Below are 18294 nucleotides of genomic sequence, written 5' to 3'. Positions count from 1 at the left end.
TACAGGACCTGGTCCATGAGGATTTGTACTCTGTTTTTTTGTTTTTGTTTTGGCGAGTCACTACCGCCTCAATCCAAGAATGCCATCCTCTTGAAGTGGTGGGCATCGTAAGCTAGTCACACGAAGAAGATGATTATCCATCATCTGTATGGCCATACATGTCGCCTCGATCGCCCTTTGATGGAGATGGTAGGATATGCGTTGACATTTCTGGCATGAATTACGACGCCATTGGTAGATCTCGAAGTTGCGGTTGCACCTTCATCTTTACATGCCTTTCACGACTCATTGCCTTATTGATTGAATTCCCGAGGCCCATCAAGAACACCTCCGCGAACAGCGCATGTTCGTTTCCACGTCCTATACTGTTCAATCGACTATCGACTTTTTCCTCATGTAAGTATTCTGCGTAACCGGCTTACCTGTATGAGTTTGTTGCTGTCTATTTGCGAGAATCACTATCTCATGCTTCTTGTATGAGGTCAAGCGACTTCGCATGTGTTCCCAGAAATGTCCTGCTTCTCAAACACAATATCCCTTCTCACGAATCCCACGGTTGATCTCGAAAAATTTCATAACTGTCCATCTCCATTCTGCGCACAGTCTTCAACTCCATCTTGAGACACCAAGCACCAACGCGCAATTTGTTGGATAGCGACCGCGGTACACGATTGTATTGTTGGTGAGCGTGAGAATGGTCCCATGAAATTGGTACAATGAGGGATAGATATGACGGTTGAGTATAAAACACAACAGCCATTTGAATATACAGAGAACCTTAATATACAAACCACATACCCGTAGTTTCTTCCGCATTTAACTCTCTCCCTTTCCTTGTAGCGATTAACCGGTACACTAATTAACAAAAACGAACAGCTCGTATCATAATACAGCTGAAGGATCCCCTAATATACCAACACATTTTTGGATGACACAGATCACTATACCATCGATCGCATTCCAGGAACAGATATATATCAACATAAAAACTAACCATTCATACATCCCACACATCTCCACATCTCCACAAGAACACAAAATACCCAATCCAATCATTCCCCTAGAAAGACACCTAACCTAGGTAGCATTCAGACAAATAGAAATACCATGATATCATACACTCTTCTCCGACACAACCAAAAACAAAAAGATTCATTTCTTTCCACCCCTTCCATCTTCCACCCCTTCCGCCCTTCCACTTCTTTCCCCTATCCACCAATACCTACCTAGGAGTTATAATCACCACCCTCTATATCCCAATCCAATCCCAAAACCAAAACCAATAACCAACCCAGTAATCTAGCGAAACTTCGCAAGGTCAATCTCGATAAATACTAGGTACTCACTCGCCAGAACAAATTCAGTCAATATCGAGAAAACATTGTAAATCCATTTGCGAGTTGATCCGATTCCCGATCTTGATGCATGATTACCGTGAGTAAAATTCGATTTATTCATTGACATTATCATGGACATTGACATCGGTATTCGAATCGCTCAATATCTCACCCTCACACCAACTCTACCCCTCATACCCCTCCATATCCCACACCAACACCAAAACCAACACCTTCAACAAGATAATATTTCATTTTTGTCTTTATTTCGCTATCAGTTCTAATCCTAATGAACTATCATCTCATCTATGATCAACTTAGTAAAAAAGTCCTCGATTCGTTAGTCTTGATAGTATAAAAAGTATGCCTCCCCTCCCTTCCTGATTCCATGACAAAGTACAAGCACAGCAATCATCCCCCTCCCATTGCATCATCCAAAAGAACCACAGCAACACATATACCAATTCTCGATTCGAGTCATTCATTCCACCATCAATCCAATCCCTATTACGCCATTATTCACCCCTCATAATATCTCGAAATCTTTCGCAATAGCTTAACCCATTACAAGTGTTCTCCCTCTATCGAATTCTGCAGTTAAACAATCGGAGCTTGTACATTAACTTGTTGAGGCTGTAGAGTTTGTTCCGATTTGACATATCTGGCCGCTTTGGCCTCATCAAATCTCCAAATTCCACCAGTCTTATCCTCATCAGCTGTTAGTTGGATACAAGGAGCCAATGTTTGTAGGATGGGACAATTATCAATCTTGGTGAAATATCTTCTCTCCCAAATTCTTCCCTCATTCTTTTCCTTTAATCTAAGTTCACGTTGAGAAACTTCGATTTTGGTCTTCTCGTTACCGGTTGTATCCATGTCGCCGACTGCGATACCAGCTGCAACCTTGGACCACGCACGCCGCGATTCCAATGGATCTTGTTCCTCGATTGGTTGCAACGGACGAGTGGAGTGGTAGGTACTGCATCCGCAATCATACGAGTCTATCAGGCCACTCTTCTTTCCACCCTTCTCTGATCTCAAAATTGTTGGTCCATTGTCCAGTTACGGTATATAAGGTGTCCTTTTCTTTACCAGTGGGGTTATAGTGTAGCAGCTGAAACTGTTCTTCTTGCCAGATAACCATCCTTTGCCACTATAGTCAATCTTGGCCGTAAATCCTGAACTACTTGTAATGTAAGATTTGGCTTCGAGTTCGACGAATGGGGAGCCAAAGATCAAACCTTCAATGTGAAGATTTGGAAGAGTGATGAGGTAGGTTTCGTTGTAAGCGGGGATACTGAAGATTGCATGCCCAATTTGTTTAACGTTAATGGTTCGAGAGAATGATGCCTTTTGAGCATTATAGCCTTGTAGGTATACGCCATGTCTCTTGTTGGAAATTTGGTATGCGGTAACAGGTGGATGATGGCTAGAGGTAATATTAGAGATGGCACTTTAGATATATTTGGAAACACATTACCTGACTTGCTCAGAAATAAGCTCAGTAGTTCCACAAGCATCTTCCCACTTTCCAAGGAACAACTCCCCTAAGAAAGGGTTCAATGGTTTCTTCTCATTTCCATATTTGTCACTTCGACTGGCATATTGTTGTTTCAATGTGCTCAAGAACCATTTCAAGACCAAAAGTGCTCGTTTCTGAGGATCCTTCTCTGCAGCAGGTGCGACGAATATATTGGGATGTTCTGCCCAATATGAAGAGAACTCAGTCAATGATGTCGATGACAGGATGAATGGTGGAGCTGTCAACGATGATAAATCTCCATTGAATGAAGCGATGGATTTTAAAACAGCACTCCAAGACCCTTTATTTTGCGCAGATACGCCAGCTCCTTCAGTTTCGTTTGAAGACATCTTTGATGGTATGTTTTGTTGTTTGTGGAGGAGATTATTGATTTGGAGGTATGGAAGTCTGGAGTTTTGTGGAGGAATTTGAGTTGCACTGATTCAGTTGTGGGATGTGAGTATTTGTTAGAAGAATAGCGCCTTAGAATGGACGATTAATGTGTATGGAAAACAAAAGGTATTCAACGAATAACAATTGTAGAAGAGAAGAATGAGCAGAAACAAGAATAGTTGCGAGGAAGAAGGAAAAGAAAGGATTGTCCTTGTGATATTAGTACCAACGAGGTTCGTGATGGATGAGGAGACGAATACCTGGGATGGATGTATGGATGGATGTATGGATGGATGTATGGATGGCTGTATGGATGGATGTATGTTGACAGGGGATTTTGTAAAAGCTTGGCATTTGCCCCTCGAATTGATATTTTGTCCCGTTCGCTTGTGGAGAACGTCATCTACAACAGCACTGCCCATTTTTCTTCCGTGATGGGATGGTGGGAAGAAGGAATTCATCCTCAGGTCAAGTTTCGTAGATTGGAGAGATTATTTCTACTGGCCCAAACTATTTCACCATAACGAACTTTGCTGGACCATACCCTTTGATTGGGATTGATTGATTGTACCTGCAAATTGGAAAAGAAGGAAGAGAATGAGAAGCATAAGCAAGCAGGTCTTGTACATCTACAGATCCATTCTTCAACCGTCTACCAGTATTTATCAAGTACTCCAATACAATACATATTACGTTTCATCAACATCAACACCATCAACATCAACATTCTCAACATCCCCCCAATCTCGCTATACCACCCATACATATGAAGTGGAGAGAGCTCAAGCAAACCCAGTCAATCACAAATTACCTATGAATCTACGATACAATTACAAACTATCGCCTTTCCTAGTACTCACGTCTCCATTTCTTTTCCTTCCTGCCACGAATCATCTCCTGCTCCGGATATTATATCTTTGGTTCAGACAACCAACCGTCTGTGAATCTCTTTTAACCTTTTTCGTCATATTAGAAATTCAAACTTACTGCCTGATCACACACAAACCACCTTTCGAAAATCATGTCGTCTACCTACAAGTCTTTAACTCGTATTCATTACTTTACTAGGTATTTAGAAAAAAACAGGCCGCGTTTCGTAGGTGGCTTATCCTTTAACCAAATCGAATGGGAGAGTTCAACGGCCAAACGGGTCGATGAGCAGATTTAACTATTGAACCCGATAAGAGCGCTTAATCAAGATGAAGGATCCGGCTATCTGTTCTTGTTGTTCTCTTTTTATAGAAATTATATTGCTGTCATCTTGAGAAAGGATTCATCATAGCACCACACTTCACATGCAATTCATATATAATCAAAATTGTCCATCATGGTATAAAGTTTTCTCATGGCAATTCGTTGCATTTATAGGTTTGACCAAAACTCCACCACCCCAACCACCATTTTCTCCGCACTTCGTTATGTATTTCATAACAATGTCCTAAACCGTGTAAATTTTTGAAACGCAATCTGAATATTCGCTAGTCATTATAAATTTATAGCTGTCCTGCAGTGTTGAAATCCTTGAGACCCTCGGCAAGACGTTGGGACATGGTTTTTTTCTCCCTCACGAACCCAGACACGGGGACTATCAGAGTGTTAGTATACATTATTGTCAAGAAATTAGGGATTGAGGGATACTTACTCGAACTTCTTCTGTTTGGCTTGTCTGGTCCGTCTGGGTTACCAACTGGGGTCATGAGGTAGTCCTTGTTCTTAAGGACGTAATCACGGATACCAGTGAGGTAAGCGAATTGCATATCGGTATCAAGGTTGACCTTGACAACACCGTATGAGATGGCATCCAAGAACTCTTGCTTGGAAGATCCAGATCCACCGTGGAAGACCAAGAAGACTGGCTTGTCTTCCTTAGCTCCAATAGCTTGCTTGACATGGGCTTGGTGCTTGCCGAGGAGCTCTGGGCGGAGCTTGACGTTACCTGGCTTGTAAACACCGTGAACGTTACCGAAACCAGCGGCGATCGAGAAGTATGGGGAGATTGGGGAAAGAGCTTGGTAGATGGCAAGGATATCCTCTGGTTGAGTGTAAAGGGAGTTGTTGTCAACATCCTCGTTGTCGACACCGTCCTCTTCACCACCGGTAATACCGATCTCCTATAAAATGAATTAGTAAGCGTCATCTCAAATCTCCCAAATTGCTTGACATACCATCTCGAGCCATTGCTTCATTGGTGCAGCTCTCTTCAAGTATTCGGCAGTGGTCTTGATGTTGTAGTCAACTTCCTCCTCGCTCAAATCGATCATGTGGGAGGAGAACAAAGGCTCGCCGTGCTCCTTGAAGTATTTCTCATCGGCGTCGAGAAGACCATCCAACCATGGCAAGAGCTTCTTGGCGCAGTGATCAGTGTGGAGGACAAATGGGATACCGTATGCTGGTGCAAGAGCACGGATGTAGTGAGCACCGGCGAGACCACCAGCGATGGAGGCCTCTTGGTTACCGTTGGCAACACCCTATGAGAAATTAGACACTGTAAGTTCTGATGGAGCAAGATTCTTTTCTAACCTTTCCGGCGAAGTAGGCGGCACCTCCTTGGGACATTTGGAGGATAATTGGGGACTTGGCATCGCGAGCAGCTTCGAGGGATGCTACGACGGTTGAGGAAGAGGTAACGTTCTGCCACAGTTAGTTGATGCCTACACACGCATTCTTTCAACTGTATCAGAACATACAATGGCTGGAATGGCAAAGTTGTGCTCTTGAGCGTAGTTGAAAAGCTTGAGGACATCATCGCCAACGATGACTCCGGACTTTCGGTGAGAACGTCTGTGCAACCATATTTCGATTGTGATTGTGAATGTGTCGTTGAAGTTTGGGGTATGTAGTTTGTAATTTGTAGTTTGTAGTTTTCAAAAGGGGTATCTGAGATTTGGAGAGAAAAAAGAATCAATAAATGATCAAAATCGTTGAACAAGATGGAAAAGGTTTTCTTTAGTAGAAGGTCATAGAGAGGGGTGGAGTATTTTGGATTTTCAGGACCGATACCGTCACTTGGTAAATGACGCTAATGGTGGGGGGGCTGTTTCCAAATGGAATCCTCAACATATCAATTTGTTGGCATTCATTGGTCTTGAATCAGAAAGATATGGAACCCCGAGTTGAACCTCAGTGAATGTGACGTACCTTTTTCACTTGTTTCTTTCCAATGAATTCTGAATCTTTGACTTTTCGATGGGTCAAAGTTAAGGATACGAATAGATAAGCTACTTTACAATATTCACGATTCAAGCTGGCAGTCGTGAAAGGGGGAAGGTACTCGGTAGGTTACTTCCATCCTTTTAAAGGAAAATCGATGAAGTGTTTACAAGTGGGGTTCCGGCGAAATTGACCTCACTCGAGCCTCATAGCCATGGCAATAATCAATCAATGTAGCATTACCGAAGAAACCACGGCGAGATCCTCCGATTCATCATGCTTCGTCTTTGTTTGAACATCCTCTCCTCGGGCTTATTATTCGCTATCCTGGGCATGCAACCAGAGGAAGCGAAAACTTTATTCCGGTCATAGCAGAGAGTAAAGGTGTAGCTACCAGGTACCTAGGTATCCATGCTCGAAGGTCTACAGATTTACTCATATTCAGAAGCAAGCCACAGATTCAACTGGCGAAAGGGGTAGACGAGTAGGTGCTGCATGTATAGAATAAATTGATGAATGAACGGCCATTTTACGACCAATGAACTTCTTTCTACGACTACACATCGAATGTTTGCGGCTGGACTTCTTACGCGAAGCGATTCTGCCTTCCCAATGACCTCTACCCCCTTCAACTCATGAATGAATGACAAAAATCGGTGCATTTAAGTGATATTTACAATGTCTCCTCAAGTTAATCGGATCCAATGATGCATGTGTATTCTCTTTCCCATTTGAGAAATGTATATTATTACATCTAGGTGTCACTCAAGTCCTCATCAATGTCTTTTTGATTCATCTTCAAACTCTAATCCTGAGCATTGATTTTGATCGACCTTCGAACAGCCTCAGGAGCTCCCCTGAGTTGTATATCAATCTCATAAATACCCAAATGTTTGACACGGTCTTTCTCTTCCGTCTCCTGAACAAATTTAATATCTTCCGGCCCAAATACAACCCGCTTTCCTTCCGAGTCCTGACCTAAGATGGTCTTCATCTTTGCGGCTATATCCGCAGTTGAGACCGATCCATAGATGGGAACCTTTTCTGGTTTCCCTGTACTATTCTTTGAAGCTGCAGCGGATATTGAAGAAGATGACGCTAGGGATGGTGAGACCTTCTTTACCGGTAGAGGAGCAACAGTAATGGCCGTCTCGAAGAAGTCTATATAAGGTGGTATCAAATCGGCTAAGATAGCTGTGGAGCGTTCGGGCTATTCACAATCAGTCAGCATTTCTTGTCTTTTAATTTGTGGAAAAATTGAAGGTAGACGGACGCTCAGCAATTCAAGCTCAACCACTTTCTTGATATTCAGTCGACGCTCTCCGCTGAGGAATTTTAATGCCTTCTTCTGATCTTGCACTGGCTCTATTCTGGCGGCTTTGCGCTTTCCAAAAGTACTATCAGGAAGAGCGACATTTTTCCTCGAACCAACTTGTTCAGATCCTGTAGGTGTCACATAAACAGCAAATCCTCTGCCATACAGTTTATTTCGCATCAATCCGGGGGGAACTTGGACAATTCTTCCTATACCAAAATTAGTCACTGGAGTTTTTCATGGCTTTCAGGTACATGGAAACTTGCCCTTTCTGCCAATTCCTATGACAGGTTTCAGTAACTGAATTGTAACATTATGATCCTTTTCTTTTGCAAGCTTCTTCTTCCCTCGGATCTGCTGGCTGCCTGAGAATAGCAGTCCGTCGCCGAAACTACTAGTTGTCCGGCGTAGGCATGCTAGGCATGAAGGTACCCGCGATTGTAATAATGAAGCCATTGAAAGACAATGAGCTGAGAAGACCTCCAAATAATCGTCGTGAGTTCGAATCGCCAAAAATATTTGGTTTTGCTTACTTGACACCTCAGTTTAATTAATTCACCCCTCCACTAGCGTCGGAGTATCGGCATGAATAAAGACTGGGGTAACGACAAAATGAAGTCTTTATTGCCAATATTTGGTTCGGTTGATATAGATAAGAGATTTCGGAATACCTTCGTTTGAAAAAGTATTTTCCTCAGATCATTCCATGACAGTCGAGCATTTTGTACTGTCTACGGAGGAGGGATTTCAAGGAGTTGACACATAATCCATTGTTTCTACTGAGATCCGGAACAACTCTCGCAGCGGGGACTTGATCTTACTACACAGAACTCATAGGCTTCAACTCCTTATTTTCTTGGACACAGAAAGAAGTCGCCGAAACGGTTTAATTCGAAGGTGTGTTTTTGTGATGGAACAGTGATTATTGAAACTTCTTCCTTAGCCTTTCAACATCACCTCTTTCCTCATCACCTTTTCTCCTCAACCTCATCTTTGATTCAACTCGTCCAGCGTCTTATCCGACCTCTCCCCGAAATTCCCGACGATCTTTAGTTTGACGAAAGTATGCCAGATAAACAATTCACAACTTTAACATATGCCGCGGGCGCCTCTCTAGCTGCAATCACACTCGTCTATGTATTTGCGCCAACCTTCCTAATGGACGAACAAAACTCGTCATCTAACACGAGGAAGAAAGGAGTGGTAGGCTTGGTCAATACTGCCAATGATTGTTTTATAAATTCAGTACTCCAGGCCCTTGCTGGTTTGGGCGACCTACGCATATATTTGATTCGGGAAACGCATAGAAGGGACTTGGATCATTCAGAGGTATACAGTCGAATTGTGGAGGACCCGGCGCGGCAGGGTTTACCAGCATGGAAAATCGAAGGTCTACAAAAGGGCTTAGTTACCACGGGACTGAAAGATATTTTGGACGCATTGAACGAAAGACCTTTATACAAGAAGGCGATATCTGCTGGGCCATTTGTAACTGCACTGGAAGCGGCTTTTAAACAGAGGATTAGCCGGCAGCAACAGGACGCGCAGGAGTTTTTGCAAGTAGTGGCCGAGAGATTAAACGACGAGTATCATGCAGGCCACAGGGCGAGAAACCATGCAAGGGATTTGGAAGCTGCCACTGCAGAATTGCACACTTCAAAAGAGGAAACCGTGAACGAAGAGTTGGGCCAGCTTAGTTTGAATGAGAGCGCCCTGCCCGAGACCAGCTCTCCTGCGACAAAAGCGCCATCAGATTCTTCTCATAACTCAGAAAAGGCAAGCTCAACTTTGTCAAGGTCGCCCCAAGAAGGCGGAGAATTTAATGGTGAAGTTGACAAGGAAGATGGGTTCCCTTTCGAAGGTGGTTCTGAGTCACAAATTGAATGTTTAACCTGTGGTTTTAAACCAAGGCCTACACAGACAACATTCTGTTCTCTTACATTGACTGTTCCTCAGGTCACATCTACCACATTAAATGCATGCTTTGACGGAATGTTTAAAACGGAATATATTGAGGACTTCAAATGCGAGAAGTGTAGATTATTACATGCCTTGGAAACCTTCGAACAAGAATATTCTCAATCGAATTCTCAAAAATTTAAGGAGAAAACTCAAATATCAATCGACAAACTAAAGGCTGCTATAGAGACAAGCCCGGAAGAGGAGCTTCTCGATGTTGAACTACCAGATTCGAGATTTGCTCCGAAGCGAAAAATCGCCAAACATGTCCGTATTACCAAATTCCCAAAAGTCATGGCGATTCATCTGTCGAGGTCAATCTTCGACTCCAGCTCAACGACAATGAAGAATTCTGCCAAGGTGGCATTCCCTGAACAGCTCCCACTTGGAGGTTTATTGAACCGACGAAAGTACAAGCTTCTTAGTCTAGTCTGTCACAAGGGAAGCCACCATAGTGGACACTATGAATCTTTCCGGAGACAAAATATTGTTGCTCCATTTTCAACTCCAAATACTTTCCAGCCATCAGTGGCGTATGCCAGATCTTCAACGCACACCCCTTCATTACCCTCAACCCCTCAGACAAGCGCTACTCCAAGGGATGATGGTGACAACACTACCCTATCATCGACCCCAGAATTATTGTCCTCAAAGACAGCCTCTACCACATCTCTTTCAAATATAAATGGGCGCCATTCGTTAGACTCTTCACTTAATAATAAACATCTCTCTGGCGTTAATCCAACATCAGCGAGTTCCATTGCATCGTCGTCCAAGACAGCGGGTCCCACATCAGCTCCCCAGGATTCCGATACTGGTAGCATCCGCTCCTTAGGACGTTCGGCTCGGAAAACTTTGTCCAAAGTTTCCAGTACAATCAGTCGATCATCCCCCGCTTCATCCTCGCCGAACCTATCTCCATCCAATCCAGAAATCGGCCGGACATCTTTGACAGAAACAGTTCGTACTAAGCGGAAAAAGAAGACGGTTGAAAGATGGTGGAGAATTAGTGACGAAAAGATAAAAGAGAGCAAGACTAGTGAGGTTTTGGGCATGCAAAAGGAGGTTTATATGTTGTTTTACGAGCTAGAGCGGGGAGAGGAAGATTCATAAAAGCATTTTGGGGGGATGCGTTGCATGAAAACATGGGGTTTGGGTTGTATTTTGTATATTGATTGAATATGTATTTGATACCGGAAGCAGGTTTTGACTGAATAGATGAGCATTAGGTAGTCTCAGCGAGAAAATATACTTTAAAGCGCTGGGAAATTATACTATGTATCCTGAGTAATACGATTATTTGCATTATAAAAGTACTTGACTATGGATGTCATAAATGACTACCGGCCAAACGCAGGTAGATATGTAGCATATTAGTCGTCCAAAAAGAGTTTGTGGTTACTACTAGGTAGGTATCAATCGTCTAATGGAGTAGTTGCCGAACATCGAAATCTTTAGATTCACCGCCCTCAGATCTACCAAATCCACTTCGAACCCAGCAATAAATTACATACTTGCTTAATAAAGTCGATTGCTTATACCCCCCGCGTGAATCAATTCTTGCTGTTATAAATTTTCCCGTATCAACGTACAAATACAATACAAATACAGCTACGGTTTATAAAGATTACCCGAGGTCTCGCGCTCGCCCCTCCAAGCTCTAGAAAAACGCGCTCTTCGCGTTCTCATTCCACGATCTCCAAACCGCGATCGATACAGCACAATTGCATTGCAACAATACATCTTATGAACATGCGCGCAAATGGCTCCTGGCAAACAACCTCGATATGATAGCTCGCCTTCACCGCGCACGAGAGGAACTTTTCGCGCGAATAATAATGATAATGGGACTGATATATGGGGCAACAGAGCGAGGGGAGGGTCCGGAGATACTTGGATAAAGAAAATAATGGAAGACGATGAAAACAATGGGGAAGATGCGAGTGTAGATATCGAGGGTGTTACAAGAGATATTGGGAAGATGAGAGAGGAGGAAGCTAATGGGACGGGTAGAGGATGGGATACAGAACTCGAGTTTACGGCTCGAAGTGTGGATATTAATCGTAGCCCACGACTGAAAACGAATGGTATACCGAGCAGGATAGAGGAGATTATGGAGCAGGAGAGGAGTTTTGTTGAGGATGATGAGGAGGAAGAGGAACATGAAGAGGCAAATCATGCGAAGGTTCAAGAGAGGCCGGCGAGGAGAGGAAAGTCCGTTGATAATCTTGAAAGTCGTAAAACTTCGCGGCCAGTAGAGGGATGAGAATGCGAAAAAGGAGACAGTGCACGCAAAATCGGAAGAACGGAGAGAGCGGGTGCGGAGAGAGAATTGGAAAAACGGCGTGCGGAACGGAGACAATTACTTCGTATGAGAGTGAGGATAATAAAATTCCTCAAGAAAGGCAGGAAGGAGGAGCATTGCGGAATAGGTTGCCCAGGGAACGAAGATCAAAAAGTGGCGACCTTCTCGAAAAGCAATTCATTTCCATGTCGACAATCATGTACGCAGCATGCGTAATGATAAAGAAAATGTTGTGCCGCAGGAAGAGAGGCCATTATCCCGACTAGAAAGAAGGTTCCAAGGGGAAGATGGCTTGAGAGCAATACAGCGGGCCCGTGACAGCAGATCAAGGACCGATTACGACCAGAGGGTTCCAGAAACTACCGAACCACGGGCAAATTCTGAATCCAACCGTAGATCTCTAGAAAATACTGAACCACGGGTAAGGGCTGAATATAACCATAGAGCATCAGAAAATATTGAGCCACGATCTTTGGAACGACTTAAAGTCAACGACAAAACGGATAAGATGAACGAAAAAACAATACTTGAGCAAGAAGGAGAGAATATACGTGGGTCGCCTATCACAGTATTTCCCGAAAATGAGAAACGTCCAAATGGAACGACTTCTAAACAAGAAGATTCACTTCAGATCTTAAGGAATCTTTCTAAGGCCATTACGGGTACAAGTGGAAGCGGGAGAAATAGTCCCGGTAGGCTGGATAATAATCTTGAAACTCCGGTATTATCAGAAAGATCTCCCTACGAGCTTGAACAGGTCTCTGAGAGGCTTCCAAATTCCGCACCAACTCCACCTCCATCAGCGCCTATCAACCCTCTCCTATTGCCCACCCCAAAAGTCACAGGCGGGTGGATCGAAACCCCTGCGCCACCGCGAATGCGCACCAACGGTAGAACACCCAAAGAACAACCTCGGATCAAAGAGGAACCTTCCTCGCCCCGCAACCACAGTGAGCCTTCCAAAACTTCCCAGTCACAGTCGCGATCCCGTCCAACTCCAATAAACAGTGCCCCTACTATCTCCGCCGCTGCCGACCTCCAACGTATAGAAAAAGAAGCTCGAGTCGATGATTCCACTACAATCGATCGAGACTTCTCCCTATTTTTAAAGAACCAACTTACGTCTCCAAATTCTGAAACTCTAGAAATCAATCTCGATTTCGATGAAAATGGCCAACCACTTTCTCACGAAGAGAAAGAAAAAAGGTTGGAGGAACTTGCGTTCCTTCGTATGAATCGGAGTTTAAAACACACTACGAGTAGTATACGAGATGCGAGACATGGCATTGAAAGACTGGAACAGCAAGTCTCATCATCAGGTCCACATTCGCGCTCACCCAAAGAACTCGGCATCCCATCCCCCAAAACATCATCTCGTCCTTTTTTCTTAGATGCTCCTCTAAACCCTGCCTTGAACCCAAATGTTCACTACCTCATGATACCCCTTCCCCGCCTCCGTCACCCTGGAACTAGAAAATTTACCTGGTTCGGATTACTATTTACAATCTTCATAACGTGGTTTGTAGCTGAATGGGCAATGTGTGAAACGTATTGTCATCCCAAATACTCAAATAAAGATGTTTGGCACCCTTCCGATCCGTTTTGGCCCTGGGCTATTCCAACCAAAATGGATCAGTGGACGGGTAAGGTAGTCAGTAGGGGAATAGGAGATGCGTGGGATTGGTGGAAGGGCTATGATGAGGAGATCAGGATTTGGAAGGAGAAGATGAAGAGGGAAGGAGTGAAGATGCCTAAAGCTGTGGAGCTGGGAGATGATGAGGTGGTAGACGAAGTTGTGGAAGATCACGCGGGTAAATATGATGGAAGGAAAGGGGGAAGTAGCTGGTGGAGCTGGGATAATGATGAGATTGTGTAGCAATGCATTGGTATAGTTTAGCGTGCAAAACGTGCTTGGATCAGTTGATGGATATTTGGTGTTTAAAAAGATGGACAAATTCAAGATGGCGTTCAAGAAAGTTTGATTCAGGGGTTAGATATGCCATGTTCCATTGTTGGGATGGATACGTAACCTGGAATCCCCATAGTTGGATAGAGTCAGATGGTGTATGGCGCAGTGTTTGAGCTCGGTCAAGTTGGTGAGCTGGATGCCTTTTGGACAGGCCGAATGGAATGGAATACATATAAATTCCCTGCTACAATTTTCACAGATCTAAGATTCAAGTGAAAGGTGAAATGTGAAATGCATGTGAGGTGGGTAGAAGGATGAGTGGTGTCAAATCCACGGGATTTTAGATACCTAGGTAGTTCTAGGGTTCGCATCAAAACTCTTTAGAAAGAATCTCTAATCTCTATCAAAGATCCATTTCAATGAAAGTTTATTTGCATCGCCCAAAGCATACGGGGCTTAGAAGCCACTAGTTGCTTGAATCGTTTCCAGTATTTCATCAGTCCGAGGCGGTAGAGATAACTCTGTAACTGATTGAAAATCCCTACTAGAATTCAATTTGCCCAGAATTAAGACCCGGTAGAGACTAGCGAGTTGAATTAGTGCGAATCTGTGTGTGGGTGTATTCTTGCCAATACCTACTTACTTCCAAACTATGCTGTACTGATAATTTACCACCGAGATTATTTCAACCTCGATTTTTGATTTGACAGCAGTTTTCTATGTGTTCATTGGCATTGTTACCACACGCACTTCCATTTGAAGTTTAGATGGTCGGTTGACTAGATATGTATGGCTCCGAAAGGGCTTTATTTCCGCAGCTATCAGATGTATCCACTGAGGCCGAAACTCTAATCACAACTGAGAGATTGAAGCTACAGATTCCGCAAGTAACAATATCAACGATGTGATATTCAAATTACTAGTCGAGAGTATTTGTTTCCTTCTGCGAGTAAGATGATTACTCCCAATTCCAGCCCACCGTTGCTACTTCCTGAGCGCCAGCATGTTGTCCATCTGAACGAATTCACTTCTTCCCTTGCAGCAAGTTCAACATCTCATACTGTCCTGTGGATCTCCCGTAATGGGTCTTCTCCACGTAGTTCTTGGCATAATCTACATCCCTAAAATTCGGGGTCTTCCCTTTTGCCTCTCAATCTTATACTGCAATGCCGTAATCATTGTGCCCGTTCTCCCATGTCCATACCCACAATGAACGAGCGTGGGTACTTTTGCATTCAAATACTCTTGATAGGCCGTTTCCATCTGATCCAGAGACGGTGGAGTATAATCTGGCACTGGAAGATGTGTGTAGATGATTCGCGGATTGGCATTGGTCAATTCGGCTTCAATCTTGAGACAACTCGGTTCATCGCCGTTGAGACAAATCACGTGGCCGATCTTGTGTTTGTGCAAGAATGCAATTCCTTTTGCGTTGATGAACTGGGAGGGATCGCCTGGTGGAGAAATGTAGTTGGGAGAGGAAGAACGGTAAAGAGTGTAGGGACCGGGATATGCAGTTACGGGTTTCCAGCGGTGGAAACCGACGTTTTCGGCCTCGCTTGCGATGTCTTGGGCCATGACATCGCTCTCTGTGTGGGATTTGGTATTGGTGGTGGGGAGCATGTTTATTGCTTTGGGATCGTTAGTGAAACGAAGGACGTGGGTATTATGGTATTCAGTATGGAGTAGGAGCAGTGTTTCTATATATTTAATTTGAGGCAGTACAAAGGGTAGAAGGAACATAGAAGACAGAAAGAACACAAACAAAGAAAATGGGTATATAGAGAACGAAAAGAATACAAAAAGTGAAAAGAACATAGAGACTGAGGAAAGTTAGATTTTGGAGAGTAGAGAGAATGTAGACGTTAAAGAGGGCAGAGGAATTAAAGCACTTATTATCAAACAGGTTCAAAGTCAATATCTTTCAAGAAGTTTTTTGAATTCTTCATTATTATTATAGCATAATAAAGGATGTTTATACTTAACATCATGAGTTAGAGCGAATAATGTAGCCTGACATCTATAGATAACGGTATTCTTCAGATATGATACCTGACGAATGTCTTTCGATGTAGTGTTGGACGTGCTTTTTTAGAAAACCTATCCTGGCAGAAATTAGAATTGAGCAATGTGGTTCAAAATTCCAAATAACATGAGAAGAATATAGATATGCAGGGTAAGTAGTTGACAATTGAGTATGAAGTTAATGTAGTGTCTCATTGACTCCTACGAGCATTTAAATAGAAGATCATAGCAGACAGTAATTGGATTATCAATTAGCCGAGTCGCCCCTATCCTTCAGGGAAAGAGACAAAATGAGGTTGCGAAGTGCTATCAATGTGTCTTACGTTAAAGTGTCTTTCTCCTATGGATCGAAACTATCAACTCGTTCAGAATGTTGTACGTAGTGTTGGTAGGCAATTAGGGATGGGGTCGGATTAGATTGGGTTTTTGTTGGTAACCACGTTATCACCGTATAAATTATGTTAGTTGAATAACATCATATTCCTTGTCTAAAATGGAATGCATGTTAAACTTGCAACTATGAACGCATATGACTCGGGATAATTCGAAGTAATGTAACAGACACTGTTCACAAGAGCCCAAACCGTGTACATGGGGCCTCAGGCAACTTGCCAGAATTACGTATTAGTCTCATAAGAGCCTTTGATTTTCTAACACACATGACTTGTCTGGTGGAAGAAGAAAAAAGAGCCATGCTTCTGTCAATCAAGATTATAGAACGGAGATATCCACTATTTTCCCATTGGAAAGCCTGTTAGTCACAGGGCAGTCAAGTTATTGGAGGACAAATTTTGAATTAGATATCATATTGGCAGAATAACCATGGAACCTTTAAATGCGCCAGAAAAATTTATACATCAAGGTATTGACAATGTATGAGTACAACTCATATTCAACCGGCAGCAATTTCCTCTTCTTCATCTTCCCATTCTCCTTTTTCTTCCATCTCCTCATTTAGCTCCATCTCTCCATCCCCTTCTAGACCTTCACTATCCCACTCATCGACGTCCATTTCGTCATCATCTTCATCATCGTCGCCACCTTTCTTGTTACCAGCCTTGGCCTTCTTTTTTCTCTCAACATTCTCCTTCTGAATCTTCTTACGGACTGCCTTTTCTTGTCTCCTCTTCTCCCAGACCTTGTCCATTTCCTTAACTTCTTCCTTCGATTTATGAATATACTCGTGCCACATAATTTTTCCGTCACACACGCCTTCCTCAACCTTTGTCATTCTTAGCTTCATCCTTGGTCCTAATTCCACCAATTTGATAGCCCGTTTTTCAGCACCGCTTCTGGCACCCTTGACTTGTCCATCACGGGTCTTTTCCTTTTGGCGCTTGTTGAGAATCTTACGAGTGCGCGTCTCAACCACTTCAACCTCTGCGTCGGTGTCAACCTCACTTCCACTTGTATTATCTGTCATATATCCAGCCCCGTCTTCTCCAATCATGTAATCGGCGATATCTTCCAATTTTCCGAGGTTTGGTATTCCCTTTCTTGGATTTTTTGAATGTAGATATTGTTCGGCAGCGTTCAATCTTCGCAATGGCTTCGAGAGACCAATACGTTTGGTCGTGATTGCGTAATGACGAAGGTTAATGGTATATGTGCCATCATCTTCACCTTTAGTCGGCTCTCGATTGAGAAGCATAACTCTACGAATGGATGTTAAGGGTGTGACATTAGGAGAGATCGGTGGAAAAAGAGACTGGAAAATGGTGGTTGTGAGCGATTCGAGATGTTTGGGTATCTTATTTTCGGAACTCGATTCTGACGCAGGAGATATGAAATTATTCATCACAAGCTGATTTGGTCAGTTATTACCCAGTTGATCGATACAAGAGACTGTAGACGTACCAATGGAGGTGTTGTATATTCTTTTCCACCACCTTTAGGATGCTTCAATGCCTTCCTCACATCTTTACATAGAGAGTATTTCTCTACGTTGAAATGTAATGTTGGACCTCTTGGTGTAAGAGCAAGTCGCATGTTTGTATTTCCGGCCTCTGATCTCGAGAACAGCATGAGATGACTGACACCCAAAGGACCTGCCATTGTGAGATAATCTCTCAATTTGTTTGCTCTTCTCTCCTTCAATCTTGAGGCCGTATCTGGTTCCATCATCCGTCTAACATCCCTTACCAATTGACTAACACTTGGTCCGACTTCTCCTGCACCAGCTCGAATTACCATGCTTTTCGGGGATCGTGAAGCTTGAGAAGCAGGAGTTCCCTTTGCTCCAGCTGGGTTATTGGCACCAACATGGGTGCGCTTTTTAGTACGTCTTCTCGCCATTTTTGTTGTTCTGAATTGTTTGATGTTATTTCTTTACTTCTTTAGGACTTTCTCCTCGTAACATTTTCTTAAGGTAGAAACTTT

At 43.3% G+C, this 18294-nt stretch overlaps 8 protein-coding genes across 8 annotated transcripts; 3 read left to right on the top strand and 5 right to left on the bottom strand.

Annotated features, from left to right (window-relative positions):
• Positions 1 to 1934: 1934 nt before the first annotated feature.
• On the bottom strand, positions 1935 to 3539 carry EAF02_004889 (uncharacterized protein; the record flags this gene model as incomplete). Its single annotated transcript, XM_038900937.1, has 3 exons — positions 2818 to 3539; positions 2404 to 2766; positions 1935 to 2373 (listed from the first exon to the last, which is right to left on the bottom strand). The coding sequence occupies exons 1-3, from the start codon at positions 3207 to 3209 to the stop codon at positions 1935 to 1937; spliced, it is 1194 nt and encodes a 397-aa protein (XP_038759449.1). The 5' UTR covers positions 3210 to 3539.
• A 1206-nt stretch (positions 3540 to 4745) lies between these two features.
• On the bottom strand, positions 4746 to 6312 carry EAF02_004888 (uncharacterized protein; the record flags this gene model as incomplete). The annotated part of the gene is made up of 6 exons (XM_038900936.1): positions 4746 to 4837; positions 4895 to 5363; positions 5418 to 5720; positions 5773 to 5883; positions 5940 to 6017; positions 6259 to 6312. 6 exons carry the CDS (start codon positions 6310 to 6312, stop codon positions 4746 to 4748), a joined length of 1107 nt encoding a protein of 368 aa, XP_038759448.1.
• An 895-nt stretch (positions 6313 to 7207) lies between these two features.
• EAF02_004887 (uncharacterized protein) lies at positions 7208 to 8173 on the bottom strand (the record flags this gene model as incomplete). Its single annotated transcript, XM_038900935.1, has 3 exons — positions 7208 to 7612; positions 7676 to 7922; positions 7980 to 8173. The coding sequence occupies 3 exons, from the start codon at positions 8171 to 8173 to the stop codon at positions 7208 to 7210; spliced, it is 846 nt and encodes a 281-aa protein (XP_038759447.1).
• Positions 8174 to 8782: 609 nt separating this feature from the next.
• Positions 8783 to 10789, top strand: EAF02_004886 (uncharacterized protein; the record flags this gene model as incomplete). Its single annotated transcript, XM_038900934.1, has 1 exon — positions 8783 to 10789. The coding sequence occupies one exon, from the start codon at positions 8783 to 8785 to the stop codon at positions 10787 to 10789; it is 2007 nt and encodes a 668-aa protein (XP_038759446.1).
• Positions 10790 to 11438: 649 nt separating this feature from the next.
• Positions 11439 to 11942, top strand: EAF02_004885 (uncharacterized protein; the record flags this gene model as incomplete). Its single annotated transcript, XM_038900933.1, has 1 exon — positions 11439 to 11942. One exon carries the CDS (start codon positions 11439 to 11441, stop codon positions 11940 to 11942), a length of 504 nt encoding a protein of 167 aa, XP_038759445.1.
• Positions 11943 to 12189: 247 nt separating this feature from the next.
• On the top strand, positions 12190 to 13857 carry EAF02_004884 (uncharacterized protein; the record flags this gene model as incomplete). Its single annotated transcript, XM_038900932.1, has 1 exon — positions 12190 to 13857. One exon carries the CDS (start codon positions 12190 to 12192, stop codon positions 13855 to 13857), a length of 1668 nt encoding a protein of 555 aa, XP_038759444.1.
• A 1146-nt stretch (positions 13858 to 15003) lies between these two features.
• Positions 15004 to 15513, bottom strand: EAF02_004883 (uncharacterized protein; the record flags this gene model as incomplete). Its single annotated transcript, XM_038900931.1, has 1 exon — positions 15004 to 15513. One exon carries the CDS (start codon positions 15511 to 15513, stop codon positions 15004 to 15006), a length of 510 nt encoding a protein of 169 aa, XP_038759443.1.
• A 1294-nt stretch (positions 15514 to 16807) lies between these two features.
• EAF02_004882 (uncharacterized protein) lies at positions 16808 to 18210 on the bottom strand (the record flags this gene model as incomplete). The annotated part of the gene is made up of 2 exons (XM_038900930.1): positions 16808 to 17719; positions 17773 to 18210. The coding sequence occupies 2 exons, from the start codon at positions 18208 to 18210 to the stop codon at positions 16808 to 16810; spliced, it is 1350 nt and encodes a 449-aa protein (XP_038759442.1).
• Positions 18211 to 18294: the final 84 nt, after the last annotated feature.

The sequence above is a fragment of the Botrytis sinoallii genome (assembly GCF_014898435.1).
Source record: "Botrytis sinoallii strain Bc 23 chromosome Unknown BSIN_007, whole genome shotgun sequence".
Classification (NCBI taxonomy): domain Eukaryota; kingdom Fungi; phylum Ascomycota; class Leotiomycetes; order Helotiales; family Sclerotiniaceae; genus Botrytis; species Botrytis sinoallii.
This window is presented reverse-complemented; position numbering and strand designations above follow the sequence as displayed.